The sequence below is a fragment of the Palaemon carinicauda genome, chromosome 1, assembly GCF_036898095.1.
Source record: "Palaemon carinicauda isolate YSFRI2023 chromosome 1, ASM3689809v2, whole genome shotgun sequence".
Lineage (NCBI taxonomy): Eukaryota > Metazoa > Arthropoda > Malacostraca > Decapoda > Palaemonidae > Palaemon > Palaemon carinicauda.
The window spans coordinates 136,142,603-136,155,495 of NC_090725.1; the positions used below are offsets into that span (position 1 = coordinate 136,142,603).

At 32.4% G+C, this 12,893-nt stretch overlaps 1 protein-coding gene across 25 annotated transcripts in view; it reads left to right on the forward strand.

Moving 5' to 3' along the window:
• RhoGAPp190 (Rho GTPase-activating protein 190) overlaps positions 1 to 12,893 on the forward strand; it is a 709,768-nt gene that overhangs the window by 145,758 nt on the left and 551,117 nt on the right. For all 25 annotated transcript variants that reach the window (XM_068385117.1, XM_068385108.1, XM_068385124.1 and 22 more), the window contains one exon: positions 1,152 to 2,335. In XM_068385117.1, the coding sequence (XP_068241218.1) occupies positions 2,162 to 2,335 (174 nt within the window). In that variant the 5' untranslated portion in view covers positions 1,152 to 2,161. The remainder of the gene's footprint in view (positions 1 to 1,151; positions 2,336 to 12,893) is intronic.

The following is a 12,893-nucleotide window of genomic DNA, read 5'->3' on the forward strand; positions in this document are numbered from 1 at the left end:
CTTCTAATGTATTCACCTAATACCATAATTACCTGGTTTCTGGTGTTACTAATTCTGTTCCTTACATCCTTAATCCTTTATTAGTTTTGCGTTTCGTAATCATTATATTTAAAATAATGGCTTTATGGAAATAATACTTGGCCATATGATATATTACAGTAGTGAAGGGTGAACATTAACTTCAAAGTTTATGTGTCCTGACCTGGAACTAAGTTCTTTTTAATGAGATCAAAGCAACGGGGAGAGGTGAAGTAAAATTTCTATCTATGGCATAACTTTATATTGCTAGACTTTTGTGTGTTTTAATTGCCGATTAAATATGCTCTAGTACAATTCATTTTGAACGGTTTACTTTAATCGGTGTTTTTTATATTATTTAGTAAGTAAACGTATCCTGTTAGCGCTTATTATGAAGGAATGATCTTGATTTTTATGTTAGGAGTAATTGTGATTGAAAGATATGTATACCTTCATTACTACTACTACTACTACTACTACTACTACTACTACAACCCGAGTTGGAAAAGTAGGATCCTATAAGCCCAAAGGATTCAACGGGAAAAAATATTTGTGCGGAAATAAATAAATAAACAAAAGAAGTAATAACCATTTAGAATAAAAAATTTTAAGATCAGTACCAACATTAAAATAGATTTTTCTTTTATAAATCATAAAGAGAGACTTATTTCAGCCTGTTTCAACTTTTGAAGTTCCACCGATTCAATTGCCTGATTGGGAAGATCATTCTTCAGTATGGTCGTAGCTGGAATAAATCTTAGAATACTGTATTGTATTGAGGTTTATAATGGAGAAGGCATTCCTTTTAGTGTTAACTGCAGGCCTAGTATTACGAGCGGGATAGTACTGTGGGAAGGTCTGAATGCAAAGGATGGTCAGAGTTAAGAAAAATCTTTGCAACACTATTAAAGAACTAACGGAATGCCAGAGATTAGTATCTTGTCCAGGAATAGGAATTCATTGTTATTTTTTTTTTCTCGGTTAGTAATATCTGTTATGAGATTGATGCCACTTCAGTGCAAAATATAAGTACCGCCATTAAGATACTTTCAGTGAGAAATTAAAGTTGATCAAAGTGGTATGACTGATAAAATCATGCACATGTTATATATATATTTTTCCTTTTTTTACAGGTGGAAAACGGAATGACATCAGGGAGGCCGTAAGGCCTAAGGATTTTCCAGGATGCCTCTTTCCGGGGGAGGCCTTGACATCCACTTCTGCCGACATGTTGCTACCGCCCATTGGCCTCAGGTGTCCATCTTTCTCACACTCGTTGTGTCTGAGGATGTAGTTGTGTGATCTTGCCACCTTGTGTGTCCCTATAGCATTAAGCGTGACCCTCAATTGTCAATTAAAAGGAAAGAAATAACTGAATCGCCTTTAGAAATCTCTAAAGTTACATTCACCCAAGAGTTAAGTTATTTATCAGACCTCTTGAAAATAGTCAACATCGTTAATATAAAGGCAAAATCGTTGGAAAATTATTTGCTTAAAAGCAACATTTAAGAATTTCTCTATTCTTATTCTTTAATAAAATTTTGACAAGTGACGACAGTGTTGTCAGTTGCCTGGTGAAACCAATAATTTGGAATTTAAAAGTTTGTGTGATCGTTATTACATTGCCGTGACCCATTCAAGAGAGGAAGTCTCCTTTTCGATTTAAAAATCTTATTTTCGTTCGCTGTGATTTTGAGTGTACTTAGGCCTTTTATCTTATAAGCAGTTTGCACTTGCTTTGGGCCACGTGCATGGTATACCCCCAACAGCACGTGGCCAAGGGGCGTTGGGGGAAGTGATATCGTAGCGACTTAGCCCAGTGTAGTGTGCTTGCGTGCGTGCGTGCATGGTTTTTTTTTTTTTTTTATTTTACTCTAGCTGGAAATAGTAGTGAAACGATTCTTGTTTTTGCCTTATATGAAAAAAGAATCGGTCATTAGAAAATAAAACTTATTAAGAGATTAGTCCCCGTGCCTTGTCATGGCCAGGTGGCACTGAGAGCAGTCATGGGTACGGGTCCTGGCGTCGACCGCATCTTCCATCACACGTAAGATCTGAGAATGAGTGCTACCATCTTTTGAGCGCCTGCCTGGGCTGCTGGCCTCCCCCTGTGTGGGCCTGAGAGGGCGTGGTGTGGGTTGGTATGGCTCGACGAGGTGGTGACGCGGCCAGGCAGGTGGTGGTGTCTGTAGTGGGCGTCTCTGGCGGAGAAAGAGAGAAGGGCGTCACTGGTCTGGGGAAATCATGTCTGTGTAACCGATTCACCAGACAACAGGCGGATCACTATTACATGGACCACATTTCCGTCCTCTCGCAGGTCTGTAGTTTTTTTTTTTTTACTTTATATACATATATATATATATATATATATATATATATATATATATATATATATATATATATACTAAATTTCCTTGGGGTGTACTCAATGGATTTATCTGTGAACACTCCTTATTTCTAGGTAATATTAAAATATTTGTAAATTTTCTATTTGTTTGTTTTTTTAGCTTATTTATTGTGTATTTTATATATTGGAGTGTTACTCTATCCATTTCTTTTCAAGTTACTTAGGGTCTTAAGGAGTAGTTTATTTCTTCTTACTTTTCTGTAAATATTTCCTATTAATTTACCATGACATTCCCTGGATAATTTTTTGGAGTGGATATGTAGAGGAAAGATTTTATTTGAGACCTCATGAATGTGTTTCGATATGTTATTTGCAAATTATCAATGTCAATGTGAAGAGTTTTTGTGGTTGTTCAGCTTCTGAGGGTCTCGATTTCTGTCAATCAATTATTTGTGCTTATAAATGTATCAGCCTTTTGATGTCGAATTTTATTGCATTAAATTTCATTGCTATTTTTTACATCGTAATTTGTTTTATTTTTTATAAAAGAAAAAGACAGGCTTGTTTTCGAGAACTATTTTCTTGCTAATGGTTTTTGGTATTGATGCTATCATTGTTTTTGCGTGTTCAATATCAACAGAAGATATTTGATTATGGTCAGTTGATTGCTCATGAGCCCTCCAGTCTTTCGGTGTCTCGTCATGTTCTATACTGTTTAAAGTCTATCTTTTATCACCCTATAGCATTCATGATTACATAGTTGACATTAACGTGAAGAAGTACAGAGCTATTTAAATTGAAGTGAAAATATTTGGTTCCCTATTGTTGAGAACCATATTGTATCATTCTGTGTCGCGATGAAACGCCTCTGTAGTAATATAGGTTACACCAATGATTGATGACATGTAGCGGTGCTGTGAAAGACAAATGTGTAGGCTATTACTTCATGAATCTAAGGTCTAATAAAAGGCTTTCTCTGTTAGGAGATGCAATAGCTTCTCTGACATGACAACACCAAATTCTGCCTGACTGGCATGATCACGCGCGTTGACCTCAAATGTTCATTCGTGTGATGGGTAATGGTTGCTTAACTAGAGAATTAACAATTTAGCGGTTAGATTTAAAAAAATTGAAATTTTCTTTATAGTATTTCATTATTTATGTCATGATTTCCTTTTTGGGCCGTATGCATGAATTTTTTTATGACATTTCACTGTAATGGTTTAGTTCACTTTGAATCAAAATAAATTTCGTAGTTCTCAGAATTAGGAATATTATTTTGTGAGTCTTATGTCCTGATAATTACAAGTTGTAATGAATCTCTCTCTCTCTCTCTCTCATGATCATGTTGTCTTGGCATGGCCAAGGTAATCTTACTTATCTGTCATCTTGGGCAGGGTAACTAGATTGTCCTGTCCCGACAACATCTTCAAGGGTATTACACTTGATGGTGAAGAGCCATCTTACATTGGCATTGAATACGGGTTGGGCCAACGAAACTCGTCTTTAATGTGAATTTAAGTTCTCTTGTCTTTTTGTTTTTTTTTACGTTCTGATCTGTTGTCTTGAAGTTCAAGACTTTTTATTTGAATCTTGAATATGTTGCCTTTAAATAAAGCGTTTGTCGTTTTTGACTGCAGACAGAACGGTTTATTTACGATGTTAGGATACCTTCTTTGAATCTTAGAATATTTCCTTTATTTGAAGTAGAATAGTGTGTTAAAGTTGACATTTTATTGTTTCTTGGTTTTATGTAATAAAGGGGTGATTTGTTCATTTTTTAATCTGTATCGTGCGTGTTAACTGAGCTCCGGTTACTGTTGACTTTCTGTTCAACGGTATTGATGGTGTACCGCTTTTCAACCTTTTAATACGCTTTCAGGGATTAACCATTCATTCGTGGATCAGGTTTTTTTTTTATGTATTTTTAGTTTTTCCTCTTGTTAGTTGTGATAGATTTTTTTAAAGTTATCGGATGAAAGAACTCTTGATTGTAGCCCCAAAATCTTTATTATGAAAGATAGTTTCGGTAAGAAATTTGAAGACGTGAATGTATATGTTACGCGAGACAGCTACTATTTTAGAATGCTATGTAAATGCCTATTTAGATACTTAAAATTGTGTAGGGACTTGATTCTCTGCATTATAATAAAGACTTTTTTTTATTAAAATTTAATAAAAGGACTAACAGTATTGGTCATCATTTTCTTATATTCTGTTAGATATACAGAAACAGTTTTTTATTGTGGTCAGAATAACCTCGAGATTATTGGTAAATACTATAATAATATTTAGGTGTTGAAAGGGTTGATTCTCTAAGGGGAACATTATATAATCCAATTGGGTGAAATTGTTTTAGTTCCCTTGATCATTTTTTTTTTATTTGTGTTTGTTAAGTTCAGCAATGTTCCCAGTACTTTTGGTAAATGGTCAGATTTTCTAGAACAAGGGTGAAAATTAATTATATAATACAGTTCTAAGGCCCGTATTATGTGTGTATGTATATATATATATATATATATATATACGTATATATATATATATATATATATATATATATATATATATATATATATACATACATACACACACTTGCTCGTTTATGTGAAAAACTCATAAGAACACGTAATGCTCAAATATAATAAACCACAAAGAAAAAAAAAAGGGAAATTTTGAGGGAATCATGATCAGTTTCGTCTCACATCGTCAAGAGGAGACGAAAAAGGTTATGATTCACTATGTATTTTCATTTGTGCTTTGTTGTATGTATGCATACACTGAATACTCATATTTACTTGCGTATATGTACATTATATGGTTACACTATATATATATATATATATATATATATATATATATATATATATGTATGTATTTATTTATGTATGTATATATATACTCAAACAAACATACATACATACACATATCCTTATATTTCTCAAGACATCACCTAGAGGACTGAAAAAGAAATATAAATGGGAATTTTTCAGTATACATGGCAGTGGTAAGTTTATGCATAGACATACCAAATTGTAGAATAAAATGGCAGGAAAACATGATCTCTTGTGTTTGAGAAACCCCTATACGGTCAAAGGGATGAAAGAGTTTTCAAAGGACAAATTAAATTACACTTTTCATTTTTGTCAGAAGATATACCAAACATTTACTTACACGGGTAAGTGTTTTAATTATTTTTCATGAAAAAATATATTAATTTTATGCTTATTAACGCATATCCACGTACAGCACATACATATAAATGCGAACAAAAATTAAACACACACATACACACTCACACACACACACACACACATATATATATATATATATATATATATATATATGTGTGTGTGTGTGTGTGTGTGTGTGTGCGCGTGTGTGTCATCTACGCCTATTGACGCAAAAGGACTCCGTTAGATTCCCCAGTCGTCTCTATCTTGAGCTTTTAATTCAACACTTCTCCACTCATCATCTTCCACTTAATGCTTTATAGTTCTCAGCCATGAAGGCTTGGGTCTTTCAACTCTTCTAGTGCCTTGTGGAGACCAGTTAGAAGTTTGGTGAATTAATTTTCTTGGGGAGTGCGAAGAGCAGGCCCAAACCATCTCCCATCTACCACTCACCATGATCTCCTCCACATATGGCAATTGAGTAATATCTCTAATAGTTTCATTTCTAATCCTGTCTTGTCATTTAACTGCCAATATCCTTTTGAAAGCTTTGTTCTTAAGTCTACTAAATCTGTTGGAGATTGTTCCATTTCATACCACGACTATGTCCATACAGTAATACAGATCTCACTAAACTTATATATAGCCTGATTTTTATTTGTAATTTCAGGCGATTTGATTTCCAGATTTTTTTGCTTTTCAATGTTACACTAAAATTCAATTAGCATGACCCTGTATTGAAAGACGGTTGTAGATCTCTTTGCAAATAGTGTGCGAGTTTATACAATCCTTGTGTAATATTTATATAGTAATTTTTATATATATATATATATATATATATATATATAAAGGTAGGCTATAGTGCATTTATTTTTAATGTGTTATTGGAATAACCGATTTTTTAAAACCTGACCAAATAATACACAAGATTTTGATCTTTAATATAAAAATATTGTTATCTTGCATATTTTTGTATATCTTTATTTTTGTCTTGCTGTATTATCTTATCAAGAGCTATGCCAGTTTGACCGGTATAAAATTTGTCACATGAATTAGAAAGATGCACGAATCCGTTAGCTCTATTAGAAGAGAATTCTTTATGAGTGCCTATTTCAATATGTTAGCCTTTTTGAAAACTATATTAACATTGAAATTATTTTTTAACAAAGTATTAGTAACAAGGTATATGTCTGTTGAGGTTGTATCTTGCTTACAGCAATCCTTTAAACAACATTATTTTGTTCCCCTCTCTTAATTGATTTCAGGTTTATATATTGCAGGTTGTTTATTTAAATAAAGATTTTAGCGACAAATTTTCGCAGTCTCATTTTCGACTCTGTTAAAGTATAGTATTGATAGGACTTGTTCGACAAAGAACATTGCAGTATTCTTAACGGTAACAGTGATTACCTCTTGCAGTATACGAGCAACCCCATTTATTTTATAAAGTACAGGTATGTTTAGATTACCTTTACTGCCTCTTCGCTTATTGGCAAACATATGACCAAGCGGTGACCATGACCAATATTGTATTCGAGGAAATTAGTTTGTTGTGGTCCTTTTGTATTTCAGAAGTTTGTATTATATTTTGAAATAGGATGGATTGCTCAATAATGCCAGAACTCTGAGTGTTAATTACTCATTAAGTTTGTTAGGCTATTTATACTAATACTGTATTAACCACGTTGGTATATATGGTACGATTTTTATCTTCTCTCCAGCGAAGAAGAATCGATGTCAGTAAAACTTTAGTATATACTCACAATTCAGATTGTACCTTATGGTAATATTGTAAAATAGATATTTGGTCAGAGACAATCTTGCAAATCCCTCAAAACCAAATATTTGGATTTTGGCACGTGGTTATTTCTGACCGCTTGCTTTGGGTTGTATAGTAAGTGTCTAGCAAACCTAGAATATTAATTTTTCCTACATCTATCTTTAAATAACAGTAGATATTCCTTAATTTATGTCAATTACTGTTGATTAGTCAGCTTTTTGTGCATGCTAATCTAATTTTAACTATCCCTTGCATTCAGATCTTCCCAGACTGTACCACCCACAGCACGATTGAAATATATACAGATACTTATATTAGCCTTGCCATTTCTTTCATAAGGCTCTATACTAAACAGTGTTCTATATTGGCTGTGTACAAATTGTGGAATAATTTTAGAAATCAAATAGTAGTAGTAGTCGAGTTTTAGTTGTGTGTGTAAATGCTTTTTTTATTTTTTTATTTTTTTTTTTTTGTTAAACGGACTGACGTTAAGTCACATTTTATAGTTAAAATATGACTTGCCTATTTGCCGTTGTTATTGATATTAATGCTTTAATCATCGTTTATAGATAATTCGTTTCTTCTCTATTTCTATTGGGTTACTTACTTTGTTAGAGGCGTTTGGTTTGTGGCATTCTGCTTTTCCAATTAGGGTTGTAGCCTCGCTATGGATAATAATGTTAATTATCTGAGTAACATTGATATTTAACCTAATATATAAATTATTACTCATTATTTTGTACATTATTTATTTGCCGCACTAGGCTGCTTTCCCTTATGGGACCGTCGGGCTTGTAACATTGTAGTTTTCAAATTAGGCAACCGATACTATTGATAATTTATGCACGTTACTATTAATTTCTTGTATAATTGTTGTAAGAAATAGATTAAATATAATTTTATTCTATTTAGGTTACATTTATAGTCTTATTTTTCATATCCACCCTCTGAAAGAAAAAACAATTCTCAATTTAATTTCCTTATCTTAACCTGTTTAGCCAAAACAATGGCTTTATTAAATGATTACAGATTTACGGTACAGTTATAATCCCATTTATATAATTGATTTGATAAGGACATTTTGAATGCTAAAGCTAAATAGAAAAAGGAAAGTAAATATTTCGACATTTCTAAGACCATCCGCATATTGTAAAAGAGGAAATTGAATGAATGTGTAAATATAATATATATATATATATATATATATATATATATATATATATATATATATGCACACACAACATACACACGCACATACACACACATAACACACTTACAGACATACACGTGCAGTATCCAAAGAATTTGACAAAGGTGTTTTGAAGGCTACAATAAAATAAAAATCAAGAGGAAAACATCGATATTTTAAATTCCTTTGAAGATTGTTTTTTATATATCTACATACGCAAGCTTATTTGCAGACATACTTATGAGCATATTATATATATATATATATATATATATATATATATATATATATATATATATATATATATATATATATAAGAAACTAAAATATTGTTCAGTGAAATTGCAGAGACAACTAATGAGGGTTATGGACGAACCGTGAGAGATCGTAATGAATTTACGGATTTAAAACATGCAGTAAGTATTTCCCCTGGACATGAAGCCGAAATTATAAGATAAACATAGGATGGAGAGCTTTTGGTAAATAAAGTGAGATTATGAAAATTAAAATGCCACTTTCTCTAAAAAGGAAATTATGTAATCAGAATGTCCTAACAGTATTAACTTATATATCAGAAACTTGAGACTACTAAAGTCTTAAATATAAGCTAGTTACAACTCAAAGAGCTATGGAAAGAGTAATGATTGGGAATAACACTTAAGTGGCAGAAAAAGAGCAACTTGGATAGTAGAATAAACAACTTGTAGGATGTGTAATGAGAATGAGAGCTAATAGTAAACAAAGAGAATAACAGAATCGGCCACTAGAGATTGCAAACGAAGCAGGGGAAGGAAGAAACGACGATGGATTGACTAGCTGAGAAAATATACTTGTATAGACTGCTATAGGAAGACCATGAACAGACGCAAGTTGAAGGTTATGTTGCAGTCCATTGTCCTGCAGTGGACCAACAACTGCTAATAATAATAGTAATAATATATATATATATATATATATATATATATATATATATATATATATATATATATATATATATATATATATATATATATATATATATATATATATATATATATATATATATATATATATATATATATATATATATATATATATATATATATATATACAGTATATGTATATACACACACAATATATTACTGCCCAATTTTCACAATTCCTTTATTATCTAAAGTTTATGAACGTCTTTTGGCAAAACGTCTACTGTATATAGGCATGCTGAAGGTAATCGTCTATTCCATAGTTTGGCTTTCGCAATGTACATAAAACCCTTGATTGCTGTCGGGAAGTTCGTATGATTAGTCTTGATTTCAGTGCTGTCTTTGACCGTGTTAATCATAAGGATCTTGTTTTCAAACTTGAACAGATGGGAGCAGGTGGTTCTTTTCTTAGGAGTATTATTGAGTTCTTAAGCTTTAAATTGCAAAGAGTAGTTGTTAATGGCGCCTTAGAGACTATAGCTACAGGAATATATCTGGTGTTCCTCAAGGTAGTGTTTTCAACCCATTACTGTTCATACTATATACGCATGATACGTGGTTTGGCCTAGAAAATAAGGTCGTTGCATATACACTCGATGTTACTCTTTTCATCAATTCCATCTCTTGAATGTAGACTTATGGTCGATGGATCCCTTAATAGAGATCTTGCTAAAATCAGTGCATGGTGCAAATTATGGAGAATGTAGTTGAACCCTAACAAGACTCAAAGTATGATGGTACAGACTGTAGGTCGAGGACAGATCTTTGCATTTACAATGTGTCTTTAACTATATGCAACTAATTTACATTTTTCGGTGTGATTGTCAACACAATTGCAAATTTACTTTTGAGGAATATATTCCGGTGGTTTCTTCATCAATTGATCAATAAAAGGCTCAAGAAATGTTTTAGTACTCTCATTCTATTTTGTTTCGAGTATTTTTTGTGAACTTTTTTCAGGAGCTTAGTCTTTTCTCAATTTGTTGGATTTCTTATTCCTGATCTGGATATTAATCTCTGGCACTGTCGTTCAGTTAGTTCTTTATGCATGTTGCATAAGATGTTTCATAATTCGGACCATCTTTTGCATTTAGACCTTCCAAGTGTGTACCATTTTGTGCATAGTACTAGGTATGCAGTTAATTTAAATAGTCATGTATTCTCCATCGTCAGACAATACTATAGTAGTTTAAAAGTTTTATTCCAGCTGTGACAAGATTGTAGGATAAATTTTCCTAATATGACAGTTGAATCGGTGTAACTTCAGCAGTTAAAACTTGTTTCAAATGTTTCTATGTTGAACAGGTTGACATAAGTCTATTTTTATATTTTTTATATGGCAGGACTATTTTTACGCTGTTACTGATATTAATATTTATATTTTATTTTTTATTTTTATTCGTTACTTCTCATATATAGTTTATTTATTTCCTTATTTCCTTTTCTCTATGGGCTACTTAACCTGTTTGAACCCTAGTGCTCGTAGCATCCCACTTTTTAGACGGCTTGTAGCTTAGCGAGTAATAATAATACTCGTTTAAGAGATTCATTTTGGCCACTTTTCATGTTATTGTTTGCAGAGAGAAACAGGAAGCAGGTCTTTAAAAGTAATTTTCTTCCTTCATTTTATGGCGAAGAAATTTCGAGTAGGGTGCAGAAATGGGAAGGAAGATTCTTTCCTTCCTTCCGGTCTGTGGGCCCCCCCCCCCCCTTCTATCCTAATGGGGAGACTTTGATGCGGGAACCCTCGGCGAGGTATTTTTTCATAGGCTGTTTATGATACATCCACAGTATTTCAACTTTGTTAGTAATCTTAAAGTATTTTGTAATTTTTATTCATTATTTCTCGTATATGCCTATAGTTTATTTGTTATTTCCTTTCCTTATTGGACTTCTTTCCCTGATGGAGGCCTTGGGCTCTTAGCATCCTGCTTTTCCGTAGTAACAATATATTTATACTGCATTTATATATATATATATATGTATATATATAATATATATATATATATATATATATATATTATATATATATATATATATATATATATATATATATATATATATATATATATATATATATATATCTTTTTTTCAGAAATTATTACCAAGGACTCATGTCTAGTTTTTTAGCCCTAGGACTAGTTTAAAAACTTGATTCATACACATTACCATAAATACTATATAGCGTATATTATATTCCTGGACATACATCGACTTATATCAGTAACTTGAAACCTATTAATTTAAGAGTTGCAGGTAGTATTTGATTACACCCGAGAAATTATGCGTATCGCGTCATAGTCGTACAGTATTTGTGCAGTCCATGAAAAATGCTAAGACGACGCAAAATGTTTATTTACAGGCCAATGCAATGCTCGAACCCAATTCAAATTTCTATGCTCCTATACATAGTTGCTGGTAACTCTAAGTACTGTATATATATATATATATATATATATATATATATATATATATATATATATATATATATATATATCTGTGGCACTTCATTTAACTAGCTCATTCATTGTATACAGTATATACGCATAAAACTTTCACCTTTTGTTATTTTTTTTATTTGTATATAGTAACACCCATCATGCAATGAAAGGTATAATGTTAACCTGGGCATTCTATCGTTTTTGTTGTTCATTACCGTACAATATCGAATGGTCATAGTCCCCCTGCTCAATTTCCTTACTATTTTCACCTGTTTTTCGCAGCCTACGCTATCTCGCTTCTTAGTTGTTAAATCCATTTCTCCCATATATCTTATTATTGGAGGTAAGTCGAGGACAGTAGCTCCACTATATTTAGATCTCTGCATTGACAATGTGTCTGTAACTATAGAAAATCTTGTAAAATTCTTGGCGTGATTCTTGATTGCAATTTTACTACTGTGAAGCACATTCGTGGTTTCTTCTTCAATTAGCCCTGCCAAGAAAAAGACGTTGAGAAAGGGTTTTTTTTTTTTTTAGACTTTCGGTGATCTATCTGTCCTGAAAAAATATTTCAACCCTTTCATTCTACGTTGTTTAAAGGCCACTCATGAATAACAAAGGCAAGAGTCTGGCAGTGCTCTTGAGATTGACCATATATATTCTACATTTGATGAGTTCCCAAGCCCCTCCCCTCTGCATCCAAGGTAGAACCAAGGAGGGTTAGGCAGTGACTGCTGTTGACTCAGCAGTTAGATCTATAGGTTCCCCCATTCTTTGCTAACAACGATGGTGAGATTGCAACTACAAGAAACTCAAGTGTGCCCAATTCTTCCATGGACTCCAATTTTTATACTTATCTCCCCCATTTGTCTCCCCAATCCTATTTAGCAACACATATGTTTACATATTGAAGATCATTTGTATATATGTAATTAAAGTTTTCCCTTCTTGGTCGGACATGGTATAAAGGTGATGGTAATTATTTG